This window comes from Spermophilus citellus (genome assembly GCF_964194105.1).
Source record: "Spermophilus citellus genome assembly, chromosome: 8".
NCBI lineage: Eukaryota > Metazoa > Chordata > Mammalia > Rodentia > Sciuridae > Spermophilus > Spermophilus citellus.
The window spans coordinates 106608422-106631734 of NC_138189.1; the positions used below are offsets into that span (position 1 = coordinate 106608422).

Genomic DNA, 23313 nt, shown 5'->3' on the forward strand with positions numbered 1-23313 from the left:
TAGTAAAAGAAGAATAAACAGGCTCAAAATCAGCAGAAGGAAAGAAATAACAAAGATCAGAGTAGAAGTTAATGAAATAGATAAACACCAAAGAAAATTAAACTAAGATTTTTTTAAATGAAAATAAAATTGACAAGCCCCTAGCTAGACCACGATAAAAAGATAGAAGACCAAACAGGCAAAATCGGAAATGAAAGAGGAGATATTACAACTTACAAATAAGAAAGATCATAAGAGCCTACTATGAACAATGTCTATATACACAAACCAATTGAACAATGTAGGAGAAATGGATAAATTCCATGAAACATTTAACCAAGAATGAATTATGAAGAAATCAGAAATCTGAGCAGAGTGATAATGAGAAAGAAAATTGAATCAGTATTTAATAGTCTTCCATCAAGGAAAAGCCCAGGACCAGATGGCTTCACAGCTAAAATTTTCCAATTGTTTGAAAAAGAACCAATCTTTCTCAAACTCTTCCAAAAAATTGAAGAGGAAGATATACTTCCAAACTCATTTTTTAAATAATTTTATTTTATTGATTTCTATGTGATGCTGAGGATCAAACCCAGGCCCCTGTACATACTAGGCAAGCGCTCCACCACTGAATCACAACCCCAGTTCCTTCCAAACTCATTTTTACAAGGATAAGGATAGCTTTACTGTGATACCAGAACCAAACAAAGACACAACCAGAAAAGGAAAGTTGAGACTAGTATCACTGCTGAGCATAGATTTAAAATCCTCAACAAAATACTAGCCACAATACATTAAAAGAATCATTCACCATGACCAAATAGGATTTATCCCTACAATGCAAGGATGGTTCAACATATGCAAATCAATGAACATGAGTCACCATATTAACAAATGAAAGCCAAACACATGATCATCTCAATGGTAGCAGAAAAAAGTATTTCATAAATTATCATCCCTCATTTATAAAAATTCTCAACAAATTAGGTACAGAAGGAATGTTCCTCAACACAATAAAATCTACATATGACAAAACCATTACTAACATACTCCAGAGTGAAAAGTCAAAAACTTCTCCTCTATGATCAGAAACAAGACAACAATACTCACTAGCAGCATTTCTTTTCACCATTATATTGGAAATCCTAGCCAGGATAATTAGTCAATAAAAAGAAATAAAAGGCATTTGAATAGGAAAGGAAAGAAGTGAAATCACCTCTGTTTTCTAAACACATGATTTTATATACAGAAAACCCTAACAACCCCATCAAATGGCTGTTAGAACAGATAAATAAATTCAGTAAGTTGCAGGACATAATATCAACTTACAAAAATCAATCACAATTCTATAACTAACCACATACTATCTTAAAAAGAAATTTAAAAAGCAACCCTATTTGTAACAGAATGAAAAAAAAAACATTTCAGAGAAAATTTAACCAAGGAAGTGAAGATCTATATACTGAAAAACATAAAACATTAATGAGAGAAACTGAAGAAGACACAAGTAAATGAAGAGGCATCCCATGTTTATCTTTTGGAAGAATTAATATTGTTAAAACATTCATGCCTCCCAAAGCAATTTAAAGATTAAGTGCAATTCCCATCAACATACCAATGACATTCTTCACAGAACTAGAAAAAAAATTCTGTAACACTTATGGAACCACAAAAGATCCTAATTTAACAAAGTAATCTTGAGCAAAAAGGCCAACTGGATTTTTAAATATATTACAAAACCATAGTTAAAGAAAAAAAAGAGAGAGAGAAAGAGAAAAGAACCAGGGGGACATTGATTCAGGCAGAGAGTCCTTGGGTAAGACCCTAAAAGCACAAGATAATGAATGCAAAAATAGACAAATGGGACTCTATCAAATCAAAACTTATGCACAGAAATGAAACAATTAATAGAGTTAGGAGACAACCAACAGTCAGGGAGAAATTATTTGCAAATCATACATCAAGGCTGATACCATAATCATAAAGGCCTAATATCTAAAACCTACAAAGAACTCAAATTAATGACAGGAAAAAAGTAATCCTATAAAAATGGACAAACAACCTGAATAGACATTTCTCCAAGAAGACATACAAATGATCAACAGGTACATGGAAGAATGTTCAACATCATTAATCATCCGTGAAACCAATTAATACTGCAATGAGACATCACTTCACATCTATTATACTGGTTATTATAAAAAAAGTTGAAAGATAAAAAATGTGGTGAGGATGTGGAGAAAAGGTAAACCTGTGTAGTTGGTAATATTAGAGATTAATCCAACCATCTTGGAAAACAATATGGAGGTTCCTCGAAACACTAAAAATTTAATTACCTGATGATTTAGCAATCCTACTTCTGGGTATTTATCCAAAGGAAATAAAATCAGTGTGTTGAAGAGCTATCAGTACTCCCATGTTCTTTGCAGTTTTGTTCAATAACCAAGAATGAATGCACCTTTAAAATGTGGTACAGATATATATTGGATTACCAAATCCTTTAAAAACGAAATTCTGGCCCAGCATGGTGGTGCATGTCTGTAATCCCAGTGGCTCAGAGGATGAGGCAGCAGGATCTCTAGTTCAAAGCCAGCCTCAGCAACAGGGAGGTGCTAAGCAACTTAGTGAGATCCTGTCTCTAAATAAAATAAAAAATAGGGCTGGGGATGTGGCTCAGTGCCCTGAGTTCAATCCCCAGTAACACACACACACAAAAAGAGAGAGAGAGAGAGAGAGAGAGAGAGAGAGAGAAATTCTGTCACTCACAGAAACATGGACAAACCTGGAGGACACCATGCTGAGTGAAATAAACCAGGCACAGGGAGATAAATACCCACATGATTTCATTTGCACATGGAATCTAAAAAAGTCAAACTTACACAAGAATATGGAGAAAGGATGGTGATTGCCAAAAGCTAACCAAAGTAAGACAAGAGAGGGGGAATTAGGAAATGGAAGATATTGGTCAAGGATACACAGTGTCAGATAGGAGGAAGAGATTCTGGGGATCACTCAGCCTGGTAACTATAATTAATAATATTGTGTTGTATATTTCAAAATACCTAGAAGAATGGTCTTTAAATTTTCGTACCACAAAGAAATGATAAGTACTTGAGGTGATGGATATATTAATTTGATCATGTCTCCCAAGATATAGATGTATCAAAACATCACACTGGACCCCCAAAATATATACAATTATCAAAATTTGTCATTTGAGAATAAAACAATGACCAAACAAACTGGAATACTCAATGGGTGCTCAATAAACATATTTGGTAGGAATATCAAAGGACTATTCCCTTTCTAGCAAATATTTATTGATCATCATCTATGCACCAAGCACTATTTTAGGATACTGGTTCTGAAGGAAACAAAGATCCATTTCTGCATGGAGTATACAGAAATAACAATAGATATAATAAACAACTGAATTTCCAAGTATGTTAGATGGCAATAATTGTATACGAAAAGGAAAACTAGTAGAGTGGGGGAGGATTAGGAGTGCTATGGGTGGGCAGCAAGATGAATATCAAGTATGGTGGTTGGGTGATGGCGGGCATCACTGATTCGCACTTACTTTGAGTTTGCAGCCTTCATTCTGGCACAGCTTCTTGACAAGGGCTCCAATGATGATCATAACAGTTTCTCTGATGTCACTGCTTGCAAAGGAACCTTTGAACTTACTCTATTAACAGAGATAAAAGAGGCCATTAAGACATTTAAATATTTCAGAGGGACACTTTTAGGAATAAAGTAACCAATAACTTGAGTAAAATATTTTCATGTTCCTGGATAACAAACTCAGAAGGTTGCTATTGAAACATTTAGAAATTCACTATCTAGTTTTGAATGAAAAGTTAAAAGCATGGGCCCTGTCCTGGTATTCCTAACCACGGCCTTTAAACTCTTATTCAAGGGTTTATGGATTGGGTTCATCAGGATAGTCAGTGAACCACAAAAAGTTTTTAAAATTTAAATATGAATGAAGTTGGGCTTCATTGTTTTTTACCAGATTCTCAAATAGGCTTGTTTTCCAAAAAGATTACAGACTGTTCCACTAGATCATAAGTGGATAAGTATAATTTTCTAAAAAAATCTCAGACTCAAGAGAAGTTGGGTCTGCACTGAATATAAAAATTTAAATAAGGGAATAATTGTATCTCCTCAATGTATCTGTATAAATACCATAAAGATTTTTAACTCAAAGGAAATTTTAAGTTGCTTATTAAAGCATAACCTAGACTTTTCCCTTCTAAAATATCATCATTTCCCACATATGAGAAGTGAGTCTTTAAGTTTCCATAATGTATCATTTATGCTAATTAGTGAGACTGTAAAGACACTAAGTGAAATATTTACTGTGCAGTCAAAGATCCATGGATAGACATAGTCCAGTGAAGTCTGAATGTGAATACTCAGAAGGTATTCACAGTTTGTAGTCTTCATTCTGATCTGAACAACTTTTAATTACTGCTTATATTCTTGCAGGTTTTCGGTTTGTTTTTTGCTTTTAGCTGCTGAGAGTCTTTATTTTCCCTGAGTCTACTTGACTTACAATGAGTGTTCTCAGGAGTTCTTCATCAGGATGGGAGGCAAATCCACAGGCGTAGAGAAACCTCTCCTGGAGGACAATGCTACTGTCACTCTTGAAATCCAAAAAGTCCAAAATGGCTTCTAATGAGGCTGGAGTCTGAGCAGAGGTGACAGCATCCACCAGCTGAGGTCTATGAAAAAGGCATCGTCACACATATCAGAGCTTCGGGTGCTTAAGGAATTATTAAAAACCTCGACCACTCACAGACTCTCCACTGATTTGAATTTCTTGAAGAAGTGAAATATTTTTATTTGAACAACAACAAAAAAAATCTTCTCAAAAAGATCCCCTTCCCATTTTATTTAAATTGCTCCCTTAAGTCTTCTTTTTCTCATTTAAACAATATATACATAGAATATACAAGCTAATTTTACTATATTAACCTAAGTCAAGAATAATTTGAACATTTGTAAAATTAAAATTATATAAATAATATTATAAATTAAGCTCAAATTCTTCTCTATACCAGTAATATATAAAAGGGGTGGTTCATCAAATTGATATTTTTTCTATTTTTTAATATCCTCAAGGGAAGTAAATAATAAAGATGATCAAGAATAAACAGACTTTTCAGATCAAAAACAGAATTCTCTTCTTGATTGTTTGAGTCCTTTGAACTCTGACAGCTGCTGTGGGGGCGGCGGCTGCTGTGTGTGTGTGTGTGTGTGTGTGTGTGTGTGTGTAACTTGGCCAATTTCCATTTTTGATTATGTTAATAGAGTCTACTTTCTTTTTTACACATGTTAATGAATCACTCTTTCACCAAATATTGCAAAATGTGTGAATTTCTTTTCTCTAGATTCTTTTGGTTACTTACGACAGTTCTCAATTTTCTGTATAAAATGAGACAACAGTTAGATCTTTAATGAAATCACATATTCAATGGAAAAGTCGTACCATTCTTGTTTGTTTCAGTCAACTCTGAAATCTTTTCAAACATAAATTAATAGCTTGAGAATACAATTGCAAAAACAGCAAGGCACCCGTGTGCCAGGGTGTCCTGATGAAGCCCTGGCTTTACCTCTCTTATGCGCCAATCTAACTCTAATTTAAAATATGTGCATCTTGAGTCACTCTTAAAATTTGTTCTTGGAGTTTTGGTCCAGTGGCCATTAAGTCATTACATTATGGCATATATAATTGTTGGATAAAAATGTAGAACAACAGAATAATTGATTTGGAGGTGGGGCAATTGATTTAGAAGGAGTCTTTCTTGCTTGATAAAAATGATAACTCAGCAGAGTTTTCCTGACAGAGCAACCCACTGTAAGTTTGGGGAACTTACAGTACTTCTTTCTTTTCAGTCTTCAGAATTTGGAGGATGTCTTTTCTCTTTGCAGTCCTGAGGTGCTGAACAAAGGCCAGGAAGTTTCTGACAGCTTCAGCATTGGAGAGGTTGTCAGGCTCCAGGTGTTTCCTGATGGACTGCCAGTGTTCTGACAGCTACAAAACATAGCCACAGGCTCATGTCCTGCCTGTAGTTCTGAGCATCCACATTTACAAAGGCTGTTCTCCCCAGAAATAAAATTTTACTTGTATCTGACAAGCAGAAGATGCTTTTTGTATCTTTGCTCAGTATGTTCTTGTCTCCCTGCCCATATCACACCACTCTTGAAGGCCAGAGGCAAATTGAGAGGCATGCTAACCCTGAGTGCCATTCCTCTTAGGAGGATCATTTTTGTCCATTTGTAATAAATTTGAAGGACCTTGGGAAATAAATCACTTATGCCAGGCCAAATGGTCATCCCATGGCTATACTAAGATATTATATCAGAGACCAGACTTTGACTATCCTAGTGAAATTGTGCAGAATATTAATTAACAGCAAGATATTTTGTAAGGAAAAAAAATCAGAACTGCTGAAGTATTGTAACAGGTTTCTGATTCATTTGAACCTCACTGGATGGCACTTTTTTCAATAGTTTGGTTCCATACTCTTTTTATAGTATTGTTTGTATGAAATTTAATGCTTTACTGTTACTGAGATCTGAACTTATATCTATGTATAGTAGAGTAGTATATAGATAAAGGCAATTCTCTCTCACACACACACTACAATTATTCTACTTTGGTTTTAAAACATAATTCTAACTGATGACATATTTAAATAGTAAATAATTCTAATTGATGACATTTTCTGGCTTGGAGAAAAACTAAAGAACTTATTTTTCGTACTTGACTACTTTTCACCTAGCTGTACAGAATATGTTAAATTGCATCAGTGACCTCTAAATTTCTAACTCTGTGATAATCACCATTCTTCTGGTTTTTAAATTATTCATCCATTCTTGTAAGCAACAGACACTTATTTTTCTCTTTTGCAAATCTCTTTTAGCTATCTCATCCAAAAGGATATTCCAATGCAAAATTCTAGCGATATTTAACTTCATATTTACGAGGTTGTTTCTGAAGCCAAAGAGCACATCTACATGAATTTAGATTTTTTTCTTTAGAAAGTTGCTGTAGTAACATTATACTGAAGTTGGAAAAGCAAAGTCCTCAATAACATAAACACTTTCTGCAATAAATAATCTTAAACGGCTCATAATGTTTAATAACTGTGGTGGGGGACTAATAGTTCACAACATAAGAAAATATGATTCCTTTCTTTAGTCATTCCCTTAAATAATTTTTATCTCATAAGACATTGGAAAATTAAATGGCTGTGGAAGGAAAACAAATAAAAGAAGAAATAGAGTTTGAAAATTATAATGTCATGTTTCAAAATGTTTCAATTTTCCTCTAATCCATAAATTTTATAAACTAATCAGGTATCAGACTGTTGTCCTTTAAACAAATTGTGGTATTATTTTCTGATGACTTCATTTTTCTGAATATCAGTAATGTTTGAGGAAGGAGCTCTGTATAGTAGCTACACATAGAACTTGCAGCCAAGGTTTGCTCCAGACAAGTAGTTAAATATTAGGAAACACAGAGCCTTAAAGTCATTTCTGTGACCTTACAGCACAACTGATTCATGCAATCAATGAAGTTTCTCTTTGTTACACTGAAAATCTTACAAGATGATCTATAGTTTGCCTTTGAGAAAGAATATCCCCTTTGTGGCTATAGTCATAGAAGACACTGAAGTATGGTAGAGACACGTACCCTAATTCAGGCAGAGAATTTGGAATCCTCCTTAATCCTGAACAACAATACTTAGAACATTAGGATCAATAAAGTACCTTACATCTGAAAAAACCTATATACAATTCTGCCCTTACAAAATTCAAACACTTGCCTGTTTTCTTGAGGACATTTATTTCCCCCAGCTTCATTAAGTTTTCCCTCCCATAACCTAAATTCCAGGTTTGATTTTCAAAAGGCTGTCCTTAAGTCATAACATGTTTTGTTAAGCAAGTAGTAATTATTTCTTCATTATTGTTATATCACGCATCATCTCAGAATTGTGTCGTTCAGGCTATATCACCCTCACTTTGTGGTGGCTAGTAGTTCTTTAGAAACTTTCTTCATAAAATTAGCTGATGCTTCCAATGGAGAGAAAAGGAAAATAGAATCTTAAGCCACTATTAGCCCTCAATTTTTTCATACTTACAGAAGGGCATCTTTTACATTCGCTCTGGAAGACCTGCCCCACAATAGGGATAGCTGTGTATTTTGAATCAACTGCTTTAATTACTGCTGCAACCTGCTTTCCAGGTTTCAGTCTTGGGCCTGCTTCTGTTGTCCTCAGCTCTAATTTCTGCCTGCATAATGCCAAAGAGAAACAGCACTTTATAAGCATTCTTCTGAGTGAATAATACAAATTGTCATTCTTTTGAAAAACAAAATACACAGGTTACTCAGGTTGTAAAAGTTCAAACTTGGGTATCTCCAGGGGATAACTGAAACCTCAAGATAATTATGAAGTCTTTATAAAGCAGTTATTTTGTTCAATGATTCAAAAGTTTGTCAACTTTCAAAATATTATGACAAGAAAATAGAGGAGAGAAAATTCTCCTCCAGGATGCAGAAACAGATGTGAGATGTCAGCCTGCTTGAATTTAGCCCAGCTTTCTGAAAATGATACTTGAATACAACCATGCGTCACTTATTAACAGACAGTTACGAAGGCTTATTTTCCAAAAATGGACTTAACAATATTTTCATCTAATATTATCTTCCAGAACTTAGTCTCTCTGCCATCATCTCCCTTCTTGAAATGGGATAAGGGTGCCCCAACTAAGAGAGAACAGTGCAGGGCTGGGGATGTGGCTCAAGCGGTAGCGCGCTCGCCTGGCATGCATGCGGCCCGGGATCGATCCTCAGCACTACATACCAACAAAGATGTTGTATCCGCCAAGAACTAAAAAATAAATATTAAAAAAAAATTCTCTCATTCTCTCTCTCTCTCTCTTTCTCTCTCTCCTCTCTCACTCTCTCTTTAAAAAAAAAAAAAGAGAGAGAGAGAACAGTGCAAGCGACATAGTGTGACTTCTAAAGCTCGGCCATAAAAGGGACTTCAGCTTTCATCTGGCACGCCATCAGCACATAGGCCTCTGGAGTCTTGAGTTGTCACATAAGAAGTCAGTATTTTTTCTCTCACATGTGGAAGCTACAAAGGAAAAAGTAAAAGAAGGATGGGCGGGGGATCTCATGAAAACTGAAGGGTGATCAGTAGAGTAGAGCAAAGGAAGCAGTAGGAAGAAGGAGAAGAGGGAAAGGGAAAATACTGGAGAATGATACTGGCCAAATTCTATTGTTATATTGTGTGCATATACAGATATGTAACAATAAATCCCACCATTATGTACAACTATAATGCACCAATAAAAATTTGTGGATAAAAACGTCTGGCCACTTGAATAGGCCATGCCCAGAGATAAAGAGATGATTGAGTCTTCTCAGCTCAAGCATCAGACACATGAGGGAGCAACCTTAGAATAATTCTAGCTCTAGCTTGTCACTGTCATTGCTTAGCAGACACCAGGCCAAGGCAAGCCCAAAATTATGAGAGAGAATAATACAGTGATCATTGCTTTTTATACCATTGAATTTGTGGTGGTTATAAGGAAACAGAAACTGGATAGACCTGATAAACAATTTTAACCATTTATTTTATATAAGAATATATGAAAACAATAAAGAGCATGAAGTAGAATGCAAAATTTAACTCCAGATGAGACTTGAATAAAATTCCAAGGTCTTTATGGTTTGAGACACTTCTCCTCTGATTTGCATTCATCTAATTCTGATGTTAGGAGCAGTTCAAAGGAAATTTTTGAAAAGCAATGGCATAACATATAATTCACTTACTGTTGAAAATGTCTTTTTGAATTAAAATATCAAAATAAGACAGAGTTGAAATTTCAGTTCTTAATCTTGTTAGAACCATTCTGATCAGAGAACTGGTCTTAAATTCATACCAACAAGCTCAAATATTTACATGCTATAAATCTCATCAAAAATTGTGTCACATTTCTTTACTATGGAACTTTTTATGTTTCCTAACAATAACTTTGAAAACTCTCAAGGATGCTGGGGGTGTGGCTCAGTAGCAGATTGCTTGCCTAATGTGTACAAGACCCTGGGTTCGAGCCCAGTACAACAAAAGGGAGGGGGGGGCAGGAAAAAAACTCCCAAAGAAATAAAATGCAAATGCCACCATTTTTTAACTATAACATTAAAAAACACAAGAGAAATTAGAAAATGAACTAGTAGTTTGTCTTTTTTAAAATTTAAATTCAAATCAATAAATAATTCTAATGAAATTCTATTAAAAATGGTATTTACTTTGTGCCATGTATTATTATAGATGATGTGAAAAATAAAGGTGATTAAGATGTAATCTCTGTTTTCAAGAAACCCACAGTCAAATAAGGGAACACCACACACACACACACACACACACACATTTATAAACCAAGTATAATGTCAAAAAACAGTAATGGAAATTATAATTTCAGCATTATCTTACTTTGACACTATTGTTCCTGTGATGGTTTGCAGGAAATTCATCCCAAAAGCATGTATCTCTTCTGCAAGCACAGCTACCACAAAACTGTCTTCTATCTTATAGGTAGTGACAGATGTGGCTTTGGAACTGACACCCAAAACCTAAATAAATAAAAAGATAAATATCTTTTTAAAAAAGAAATACACTTTTTATTCTTTGAAGTAAACCAAATATATAACTATCCCACACTCTTCAAAAGAACTACCCTTTTATCCCCTTCCCCATCACCCATATCTACAACATATTTAACTAAATCTACTTATTTGACATATATGAAACTATGACTTAAAAATATAAATGTTTCCAAATTATATTTATACCTTATTTTCTATTATTTAAAATTAATCTGTACAACATGTAATTATTTTTGATCCTACCTGATTTTGGGTTGTAAATCCAGACCTCTCAATTTTGCATGAATCCAAGGCCTTAATTTTTATCACTTTATCTTGATGAGCCTGGTAAGTCACTTTACAATTTCCAGAGACATCTTCCTAAAAAATAAAAGCAAAAATATAATGTTTGGAATTTGGCAGGAATCTTTTAATTCTAGTGGGAAGTGATTTGAAAATGGAGGTCCCTAATACATAATTGGGGGATGCTTTTTATTTCAGGATGACAAAACAAAAATAGAGAATTTAGTCTCCTCTAGCATGTTGATTCTTTCTCACCTTCTTTGGTTGAAGATTAACAGCATCCTTTCAATTGAGCCAGGAATATTTCTCTCTATGCCCAATAAGAGTTGGACAAATGGCCTGGCAATAACTGAAATCTCTAGTAAATAGATAATTATGTGGCTAGGAGAGCTGATTTTTTTAAGGCTGTATATAGACTCTGTGTGTGTGTGTGTGTGTGTGTGTGTGTTACTTTGACTAGCTGTTGACTACTGCGTATGCTTAAAAATCTGTGGGATTAATTAAACTCATTATTCATCAATTTGAATTTAGGCAAATGTTTCCCAATGTAGACTCAGTTTAGCTTCTCTGAGCTTTCCCCTGGGATCTGCCAGCCCCAGTCTGCCTCAACTCTAGCAAACTAGCCAGCATTCCCTTGGCCCAGCCTGCAATCAGATTTTCTCTTCCATTTGTGGACTAGTTAAATTCAGACTAGGAAAGTTGGAGTCCAGCCCTGACTATCAGTGTGATACTGGTGGATCTGTTTAACTTCCCCAATTAACCTCAGTTTCCTTATTTGCAAAATGAGAGAAGTTGGTGCCAATTATTAGTTCCCCACACTGACAGTGCATCCTAATTATCTGAGGAGATTGTTAAAATACAGATGTTCAGGTCCCCTACTCTACTGATCACAGTCTCTGGGATAATCCTCATAGGGTAGTGGTACACAGCGATGTCTGGAGATCACTGGAATGATCCCCAAAGTTTCCTGTATATCTAACAATTATTCTAAGTCCCCTTGCTTATTAGAAGTGATTGTAAATCCCTTTATCTTGTATTTAAGTAATAAAACACTGGGATAAATGACAATTGTTTCATATGTAAATGAGATTTGAGCAACCAACTCATCTTTCCTGAGCAATATACCATAATAGTAACTCATCTACTTAATTCTTAAAGAAGAACTTATAAACAAATTTGGCAACCCTATTGACAAACAAGATACTGACTCATTATTAAGTACCTCAACTGTTTTTCCAGAAGTTAACTGCATCTGAAATAGGCTAGCCAAGCCTCTCTTGAGATTTACTATGGCCACTGGCTCATTTGGATATGAGTAGAACTCCTTGACCTATGAAGAAAAAAGAAGAAATATATATGAAGCAAAAATGCATCACTTATCAGATTTAGTTAAATAAGTGACTAGAAAGGTAATAGTCTCACCTCCACTAATTCTGGGAGAAAGTGCTCTATTACTACAAAGCTGTGAGTGAGTTCTTTGTGTATGTGTGAAAAGAAGTGATTTAGACTTCTAAGAAGATAGATCACTTAAGATGTGAAATTTAAGGGGCTCACAGTGAAGGTTCTGAATATGATGGGCACTGCATAGGGGAGGAAAGAGCACTGGTACAGGCTGGGATTTCTGTCAAAACAAGACTTGGTCAAGAAAGAAAAATTAGGTATAGTCCCTTTGAACATATCACCACGTTCCTTACCTGCAACCCTGTTGAAATGAAACTAACCAGTATTTAAAATAACAGCAAATAAAAAGGTTCTCAGAAAAAAAAATGACAATTGTCACCCTTGAAACTTCTGAGGTAGCATAGCCTATGAAGGTCATGACAAGGACCCAGGCATGGCCAAGATGCCCAAGGATAAAATTCCAGAGGGGCAAGGTTTTTTCCAGGGCATTCATGTTGACCTCGAGTGAAAGGAGATACAGAAAGTTGCAAGATTTGAGATGGAGTTGCTACAGGCTGCCCCAGGTACTGCTTTGAGTTTCTTCTAGAAGATAGGGAAAAGAGGAGGAGAGGAGGTGACTGTGATTTGGTAGCAATAATAAGTAACTTATCTTTGTTTTATTCTTTTTCCTTTTTCTTATTAGTTGCTCAAGACAATGCAATGATCTTGACATATCATACATTTGATTCAAATAGGGTATGAATTCTCATTTTTCCACGTGTACAGATAGATACTGTGTCTTTTATTGTTTGGATAAGTTAGCCGATGTGTAAGAAACAGGCTAAATATACAGAGAGAATTCTCTGGGAAGCAGCCTGTTGTTTTCTATCCTGTATTGACTCCAAAGACTCACAAGTTTTAGAAACAGAGGCTAGATATGTTTTCCCTATAAAGATTCCCAAGGTCTGTGATAATTATAGCTGAGAATTTCTACCAGAAATATCTAGAATGCCTTCCTATTCATCTTGAAAAACAACCATGACTTTTCAAGTAACATAGAAAGTTCAGTAATTATGTAATGATTCAATTAATATAAATCTGAACAATTCAGCCTACATAAAAACCTGTCATGCATTAGAAGAGAATATTTGGCTAAATTATCCGAACAACAGTCTCAACCCTTTATTTTTATTTCCTACATATATTCTGCCTAGTGACATATTTACCAGACACTTTATCTGACAATCAATTTAGTCATTACATTGGACCACTGGACAAACCTATAAATGTTAGAATAGTGTTGTTTGTCCCAGTTTAAAAGGAACTGGAATAATGATCTCAGTGTCTGAAAATCCATGGTATCATGTTCTCAAACAAATCACTGGCAATTTCTCAAATCCAAGCTGAGTTTCTGATGCTCTATATTGTAAATGGGGTCTTCTTTCTTTTAGTAAACTGAGTCTTCTTTCCTTTAGCCATGATAGTGCCATTTCCTTTGCAAATATCTGGGGGTATGATATCTCCAGATAACATGCCTATTAAGATGTTTAATGGGATTGCTTGAACCCAGGAGAGTTAGTGTTCACTCAGTGGTGTTGTGCACATGAGTCTGGCTGGTATATTCTGGCCTGAGATTTCAATAGTTTAGACAGCATGGTTGTTTTTTTCCCCATTAAGTAGGGAAAATACCTGTATCATTATTCACTTCATTTTCCTTCCAGATTACAAAATGTGCCTATTTACAGAACTATTTAAATTTTACATGAAATTTTAGGAAACCCAGTTCTCAAATTTTTTACTATGCAAAAGATCGAATTCTCTTCTCTTATTGACTCACTTGTTTTTCCCCAGAAGCTTGAAGAATGTAAACTATGAGACACAAAGAAAAAAAATAATTCTTTCAATTAGTTTTATTGTTTCCCTAGAAATAGGAAAGGGGACTAGTCTTTTTTTCCCCCCTTTTTGTATGACTACTACCTCTGGAGCTTAACTTCTGTCTCTTCAGAGCAGACCAGTGAAATCCAAAGTGGAGATAGTATTTGTATCCCTATTTGCTAAGTGTCAAAATTATTTTAAAAAATAATCATACAAACAGAACTTTACAGTTCTGAAATAATGAATAAGTTCATTATCTCACAACAGGAACTAAGTTTTATTATACCCAGGCCATAAAGCTGATTACTTCATTAGGTACTGAGATGGTTCTGAACATCCCAGAGCACAAGGTTTTTATCTGAATCCACAGTCTCCAGAGTTTCCAGAGCACAGTAGCAGGCACAACCAAGTTATAAACTAAGCCTTTAACCCAAGGAAACCAAATCTAGAAGGAGACGGGGAAGGTTGTCAGGAAGGGAAGCAGTGCCTCTTCTGATCAAATTTGGGCGGCCACCTTCTCAGAATCCAGCATCATTCACATTTTTTCTTTAGAAAGGAGATGTCTCTGTGCACATACTCCTTTAATTATATACACTTTAAAAACAAAAGAAAAAAATTATATTGCCTGGCCAAATAGCAAAAATAAATGAAAAGATCCCAGCCAACAGTGATTGATCATTTTATCTTAGTTATGTATCTCAGACAACACAGCTAGGAAATGGCACTTTGGAAAACAAACAAATGAAGGAATAGATGGAGAATTTGAAAACTCTTAAGGTGTCGCAGTTCCTTTGAAGGTTCAGTGTGTGTCCAGGAGGGAGGCTGCCAGATTCATAGAATAAATTAATGCCTGGAAACAACACAAAATAAGAGGCCAACTCAGCAGCCATGCGGTTAATTTAATCAATACAGACAACCAAAACCAGGAACGGAAAGCTGATAATTATCTGGTTAATTAGATTAGCATTTCAGGCTAAAAAAAAAAAAAAATGAATTTATGGTGCAACTTGAGGCTTCTTTCTCTCGTCAGTGTTAATCAGCCCAACCAGATAACCGTCACATTTCTAACTTACTTCATGATTTGTAGACAAAACCAGAGTCGCACCCAAACACTTATGTAGGGAAAATGAGCAGCAATGGAAAAAAAAAATATTCATATGCATATGAATATTTTTTAAGAGAGAGAGAGAGAGAGATATGCATATGAATCTTTTGATGAGTTTTCTTTTATAATGTAAATAAGGGAGTTCCAAATGGGAAGGGGAGAAGGGAGGTCCTCTCTGGAAGGACAAAAATACATGCTGATGAGCATCTTTGAAATCACAGAAATTTCCAGTAAAACTTAATTTCAGTAAAAAATGCTCCCTAAGAAAATTGCACCTCAGCATTTTTACCCTGTCTTTGCATAATTTCTCTCACAATAAGCTGAATTCCCAAAGTAATGATCTTTCTAACAATGATATAGCTGAAAATTCCACTTTGGCTTTTTAGTCTCTGGGGTCAAGTATTTTCGAACAGGTACTTTATCGTATAATTGAGAGATAAGATGATGTACTTTAACCTGTGGTGACAGTAAATCATGACAAATCAGAGCTCCTCTAGAACTGGCACATTGGCATCACTGAAATAATGACGTGGCTGCTCCATCCCAGCCTTTGAACAGAGAGGGCAGTGAGTTCTTTTGTGCATGTAGCAGAAGACTTTGTACTCAACTGTAAGTGAAGGAGCTATAAAATGACTGGGTGTCATTAAGATTATAAATGCAATTAATATTTTACAGACTCAAATGTCTTGCTACGTTGGAAGCCCAGAGAAGAAAATAAAAGTATGTCATATTATTAACCAAGTCAAGACATATGCAAATCAAGTAAGTGAATACATATGGTAAAGAAGGTAATAATGCGTACTCCACGTCAAACAAAGAGGCATTTTCGAAAATGCTTTCCAGCTGAAAGATAGTAGAACCTCGAAGTTTGACCACAGACTCTCTTCAAAGTCACCAGTAGTGTGGCCTTAGCTAAGATTCTTAACTTCTCTTAACTTAGGTCCCTGTCTATCACAAGATGATAAAGCTACACCTGCTTCCTGGGGCTGTCACCAAGATAAGAGACAATACAGGTGATGTCTTCAGTCAGCACCTGACACACAGGAAGTGCCCAGTGAGGTTTTGCTACTATTCTATCAACAATAAGGAAAGTCTTTCTCAAAGTCTGACTTACTTTAGCCCAAATAACCTTGTTTGTCTATCCCTTTATTTTACAAGCATTTATTGTGTTCCCACTATAAGAAAGGTGTTGAAAATAAAGAAATTTTTTGTTCCTCATAAGAAACTCAATTCTGAATGTAGACTGCAGATAAATAGAGAAGATTGCAATACTCTTTGATACAGGCTTTGACAGAAATAAGCTCAGGGACTCTGAGCTGTGGAGGGTGTTGGGTAAGACTTTATGGAATACTACGCCAGTCAGTACAGGGAATGGTTTTGGGGACTTTGCAGAGAAAGGGAGTGGGAGAACATGAAGTAGAGGAGGGGGCTTGAACAGAAAGAGGAATGGGCATTTCTTCCACCTAAGTCACAATCTAGGAATTAATGCAAATGGTCGAAAGAAAAGTGATAAGGGCCACCAGTGAGCTACAAAGTGCCAAGAGTGTTCTAAAGAGGGATGGTCATTTCCAACTGTCTGGAAGGACATGAACTGTACAAAATAACAGGCCTGTGAGCAAAACCAACATGCAGAAAGTGTCCTTACAAGTGGAGAAGAGGAAGCATTCCTGAAGATGGAATTCATATTTGGTCATAGGAAAGGTGATCCTTCTTGTGAGTCTCTTTTCAGTACATTATACAAGTAAAAATGTGTGTCCTGATTAGCAATAGAGATGTCTGAAATTTCTATTTTAAAATATTTGTTTTCATCTTTAATTTGAATCTGAAAAGTTTAATTTTAGAAATATGCAGAATTATAACTATAGTGTTCCTTTTCTGTTTTTGTACTTTGATGCCTAAAATTGAGTTCTCTTCTTCCCTGGTGTATTTTTGTTTATGCCAGTGAAATATCTGTAACTTTCATACATACACCCACAAACTAATGCAGTGGGGCATGCTTTGAAGGCAGGAGGATCTCAAGTTTGAGGTCAGCTTCAGCAACTTAGCAAGACCCTCAGCAACTTAGTGAGACCCTATCTCAAAAAGAAAGAAAGAAAGAAAGAAAGAAAGAGAGAGAGAGAGAGAGAGAGAGAGAGAGAGAGAGAGAAAGAAAGAAAGAAAGAAAGAAAGAAAGAAAGAAGAAAGAAAGAAGGAAGGAAGGAAGGAAGGAAGGAAGGAAGGAAGGAAGGAAGGAAGGAAGGAAAGAAAGAAAGAAAGAAAGAAAGAAAGAAAGAAAGAAAGAAAGAAAGAAAGAAAGAAAGAAAGAAGGAGAAAGAAAGAGAGAACAAACTGGGAATGTAGCTCAGTGGTAGAGTACTCGGGGTTCAAACCCCAGTACCTGTGAAAAATTGCCTCTCAATTCCAAATATATTAATACCATTTAAATTAGACAATGTTCAAACCATGAGTAATGACCTATTGCAGAATATCTCAAGCAGATTTTCAAATGCATATTATAGCATTCGTTCTTTATTTTGACCATTAAATGATTTTCCAAGTTATAGTTTGAATCTGTAAGCAGTTTAAAAAAAAATCAACCACACCTTAGACATTCCATGCCCTTTAAAAGCTTTGACTTTATACTTTGGCTAGATATTGATACCCTTGAAACAATTGAATATCATTTATCTAAGATATATAATTTCATTCTAATTTGTCTACTTTCTTGAATTCATCTAATCATGCTGTGATGTCTTGCTGTATTATACCATCCCAACTCTTTCTAATTGAATAAGGAATGTACTTTTTAATAGCACTTCTCATCAATAGATACTTTACCGTAAAGATTTTCACAAGAGTAGGAAACACATTGGCTAAAAGGTATAAGAGAATTCAGGTCATTGATTTACTTTGAAAACATTTCATTTGCAATTTTTAAAAATTTGTTCTTGAAATAATTCCTTTTACTATAAAAGTAGTGACAACATGATTCCCTCAAAATAATATCTAACAAAGGGAAGAAAAACAGCAAGGTGGAGAAGAAAGATGTGGAATCTCCAAAATCCCTTTACCTTCCCACGGATTAGGTGAAGGAGCACAGGTCTTTGCAGAGCTTCCAGGTTTGTCTTTCCTATGATTTGGGGTGGATTTTTTCCTTTGAAGATACTCTTTTCTCCTCTCTGCTGATTCACATTTTCCACCTTTACATCTGTTACCTAGAGTCATGTATAAAAGCCAGTTAGAAAAGCATCCATGAAAAAAAAAAAAAAAAAGCATCCATGTTTGTCTCTTGGAAAATAAAATGACAAAGTAATAGACCAAGTAAGTTTGTCATTTTTCAGTCCATGATGTATAGGACCTTGCCACTGTCACTTAACAAGAATGGAGCAGGTATTTTAAAATTAGATTTTTCAAATTAGGCAAAATATCAATACTCAAGAACCTCAGACTATAACGCCGATATGACTACAGTTCTTCCACACCAGTTTCACTCTTGTTGCTTGTTTGAGCCATTGCTGTCTGCTGATCACATTGCTTTCTGTACTATTTGTCTGAAAGGACTCCTGCCCCATTCTACCATATCTGTATATATAAAATTAAAGGTAAACTGTCTGAACAAGGATGTATATAATGGTTTTTTTTTGCAGAATAGTTTATTGTTCTTTTGAGAAATGGCTCAGAGAAGTAGATGATGATGCTTTGATACTATTTGAAAAATACAACAACCACCAGAGACATCCAAGCAAAGACCACTTGGTAAATGAGTTGCATCGAGCCTTATTATAAATGATATCCGAAACTATTTGTTTCAAGTACTTGATTCCTGTACCTATTTCACATTAATATGCAGAAAAATTACTGACTTTATTTTTTTAAAAAAAATCTATTGTCTTTAGGTTTTGGAAAAGCAAGTATGGAGTCATCATAGACCATGCAATTGAACTGCATTCTCAATATATGAATCTAAATCATCGATATTGACCAAATAGTGCTGTGCAAGGGCGATCTTGGTTCTTTCTTTGGGAAGAATGCAAAACAGTTGTACTCCCTCAATGGTGATTCCTCTTGTTAAATCAAGAATCTCCTAATATATCTTGCTTTTCACTTAGTCTCAATTGTTTTTCACATGATATGGACTGTAGATCCCTCACTCCAAGAACATTTTGAATGGATTCCGGTTTAATGTCTGATTAATATACAGAATTGGACATAATACTTCAGTTGCCCACAAGCATATAGTACCTGCTTCATAAATTTGGAAAAATAAGATTACTTTTGATCAGCAAAAACTTCAAAACTGTGAATCTAACACTGATTTTAGAGAAAAATAACAAATAAAATAGTTATGTAATGAAGAGCACAACACAAGTGCTATCAAATGGTACTTATCTCAAAAGACTATGTTGACATCTAATCCTTGTGTATGTTTGTGTGTGTGTGTGTGTGTGTGTTGTGTGTGTGTGTTTTGTTTTTAGCAGAAAATGCTCACTGTGATTTGGATCAGTTGGTCATCATCGCCATCAGGGTTCCTCCACAGTAGGACAACATCCACATTGGAAGAGATTCGGTAGCCCACAACATCTTGGAGTTTTCCTTTACCCCCATCAAGGAAAACTTCAGTGGAGTAGGTGAGCTTGTACAGCCGGTCATTATTTAATGAGAGACCAGTTGTGTGACCTGCATAAAGAGAGTGACACAAGTCAATCTGTAAGACAGCTGTTAGGCCAGGGAACAGAGTGACTTAACACCAATACCTTTCTCTAGCTCACTGGTACTCACTGGGGACTTAGTACTTACTAAGATACTTATCTGCTGAAGCAAAGATGGTCCTGCTCCTCCACCTGTGTGAGATCAGTGGCTTAGAAAATATAAATAAGACAACCAGAAAAACAAATTCCCATTTCAGAAAACCTTAGTTTGCACCTCTTGTCAGTTATCAGGTTATCCAAATATTAACCTGGTTGAACAAAAGAACATTTTTTTAAAAAAAATGCCATTGCATTGTTTCTTATTATGTAACATGAGCTCAATTAATTAATAGGAGTCACTTGATACATTTATTAAAAATTATTTATAATTAATAAGAACCATTTGTAATTTCCATCTTTTTAATGCCAACAGTTGAATGCCAAAGTAGTTTTAGTAGTTCTAGAAGGGCATTTCTTTAATTTGGATATTTTTGCTATTTAAAAAATAAGCCCCCATGTACTTTATTAATTTATGTAGTAAACTTTTAGTACAAAGGTACTTTAAAAAAAATCTTTATTTATTTATTTATTTTTATGTGGCGCTGAGGATTGAACCCAGGGCTTCATGCAGGCAAGGCAAGTGCTCTACCACTGAGCTACAACCCCGGCCCCGTACAAAAGTACATTTTAAGACTACAACTAAATAAATTTAAATTAGGTTTGCTGAAATAAAGTGATTTTTTTTACTACATAAAGTCCTAGCATAGGCTTAAATTTGACCAGGGCAATTTTTTATTTACTTATATGAATTTAGTACTGGGGACTGAACCTAGGACTTAATGTATGTTAGGAAGCCATTTACCACTGAGCTACATCTCTAACTCCACCAGGGGCCAGTTAATATCACAGAGTGTACACATACATAGTATTGTGGGACAAGAAACTGACATATGGAACTTTTCTTTTTTTTTTCAATCTTAGAATATTTTCAGCTTTATTTATCGAAGTACAATTGATAAACAAAAAAATGCATGTCTTTTAAGTATACAATTTGATATTTTAATACACATATATTTTATAAAGTGACCACCAGACAAGTATTAATCAAGGTAATTAACATTTTCCTCACCACATTTTTATATGTGTGTATACACAAAAATATTACCTTTACATTTTAATTGAATTTTAATGGTGCAGTTTTGATATTGACATTATGGAACTTTTCCAATTCAATTTAACTTATCCCCAGGAAATGTAAAGAAGGAGCAAGTAAGCCTTCTCCAGAGATGACTTGGAGTTTATAGTCATATAATTTGGGGTGGGTATATTTTCTATGAATGGGTCTCAAGAGATTATCAAGAAAAAAATCAGTATATGTTTCTCCTTAGGACTAATGAGGTTACATTATTACCAAGTTAACTATAACAGGCAGTCATCACTTTTCTTCCTGAAGAACTATATGTATGGAGGGAGGGGCAGGAAAGAGAGGGGAGTAGCTACATCAAAATTGAGATTGCTGAGAAAGGAAGTAAAATTACTTTCAAAAACCAAAAAAATTAAGAAATCCTCTGAAGCGCCCTTACCATCTACACAGTAACCAACTATTCCTCTGGCTCCACTACCCACTAAAGCACATATTGCCTGGAGAAAAAAAAATGGTCAAAATATATTGTCTCTAGTTTTTGTGTATGGACATAAAAATCTACTGTGTTAAGCACTAGCATTACTCATTTTCCAAATGTGGAAACTGAGCAATTCAGAGATTTTACAATTTACCCAAAGTTCCCCAGGTAATTAGCTGTGGAGACATAATTTGAACCTTAGTCATCTAGCCCTAGAGACCATGTTCTTGCTTATACTATAGACGTTGGAAACTTTAGATTGAATTATTTTCCATTTCTAGGGAGTGAGATAGAAAATTCACTCATTCATTGAACAAGGGTGTACTGAGTTCCTGCTGGATGGTAGGCAATTTTCTGGACTCTGGGGCTGTACAAACTAACAAGGATACAAAATTTCTACCCTCATGGATTTACATCCAAGTGAGGGGAAGATGAGTAGTAAAGCAAAAATAAGCACAGGAGCAATTGATATACTATGTTAGAAAGGCGAATGAAAACAACTGAAACCCAGAAGGGAATGGGGATGCTGAGGGGGAAGACCTCTGTGGGAAAGTGAAGCCTTTAGGCTATCCACATGGAGAACTATGGGAAGAGTTTGCCCTGCTCCACTTCCACTTGGACTCCCCATTCCCTCTGCACAAGTAGCAAGTGCAGAGGCCTAGAGCAGGATCCCTGCAGTGTGATGCAGGACTGGCCTGGAGGTTATGAGGGCTGCAACCCAGCAAATGAGATGAGTCAGATAGGGCCCTATGGGCATCAGGGAGACTAGGGAAGACATCTGCATACACTTGGAGGTTGACTCAGAGCTGAGACAGAAAGCTTGCCAGACAGTTTCAGTGGTGACCTAGTTTTAGGTTTCAGGTATTACATGATCTGATGAAGTTTCAAAGAAAGAAGACAAGAATTTAATAGGAATCAAGAGGTGGATAAAGGAGGTGTAAGAGTAGGTATCTAAGTGTGTCCATACAAAACCAGACTGTCCAAACATCAAGTTGGGGATCTGAGGTCTGAGATACAAAAGGCAGAGAGAGTCAGGAAAAATCTTGAAGGAGATGATCTCCCCAGCATCCCATCTCTGCTCTTCTGCATTTAACTGGGGATTCTGCAGGAGGTACAAACACTGGCTTTGAGTCCGGGAAAGATATTTTGGCTGGAGAAAATAAGAAGCTTCTTTTATTTATTTATTTATTTTAAACATTTTTTTTTTAATGACACCTAATAAATTCCACATAGGACATAAAGGAAATAAATACATGTTTTTGTCATCTAATCTTCACAGCAATTCTAAAAGGTAAGCACTATGGGAAAGCTGACAGAAGCCAACTCCAAGTGTGACCCAATAAAGTAGATATACTGCAGACTTTTAATATTCAAATTCAACTGAAATCAAAGTTTGTGGTCTACATGAAGGTGCCTTCTGATTAAAATAACTACGAAAAAAATTGGAGGAAGGTAGTCTATCTTAAATTTCAAAGCTTTCACAACTATTATGCGGTTCATTTTTTTTCTTACTTTTATTTTACTGTTCAATGGAACACAAAAGGGAACAATAGATCAATTCTTGATTATGACTTGAAGAGAATAAAGCACAGGGAAAGAAAAGAGCCCTGTTGACCCAAAGGTTTTTTCCTACTGCCTTCAACAGGCCTAAAATGTTGTTCTTTTGCCTAATGCTTCAAAAGCCTAACATGGTTCAAATAATTAGTGTGCCCTAGT

General features: G+C 35.4%; 1 protein-coding gene across 1 annotated transcript in view; it reads right to left on the reverse strand.

Moving 5' to 3' along the window:
- MTTP (microsomal triglyceride transfer protein) overlaps positions 1-23313 on the reverse strand; it is a gene marked incomplete at both ends in the record, with an annotated part of 55818 nt that overhangs the window by 29574 nt on the left and 2931 nt on the right. The window contains 9 exons of the mRNA XM_081304509.1: positions 3560-3667; positions 4538-4706; positions 5862-6019; positions 8133-8283; positions 10494-10633; positions 10910-11026; positions 12171-12278; positions 18359-18502; positions 19777-19964. Of these exons, the coding sequence (XP_081160635.1) occupies positions 3560-3667; positions 4538-4706; positions 5862-6019; positions 8133-8283; positions 10494-10633; positions 10910-11026; positions 12171-12278; positions 18359-18502; positions 19777-19964 (1283 nt within the window). The remainder of the gene's footprint in view (positions 1-3559; positions 3668-4537; positions 4707-5861; positions 6020-8132; positions 8284-10493; positions 10634-10909; positions 11027-12170; positions 12279-18358; positions 18503-19776; positions 19965-23313) is intronic.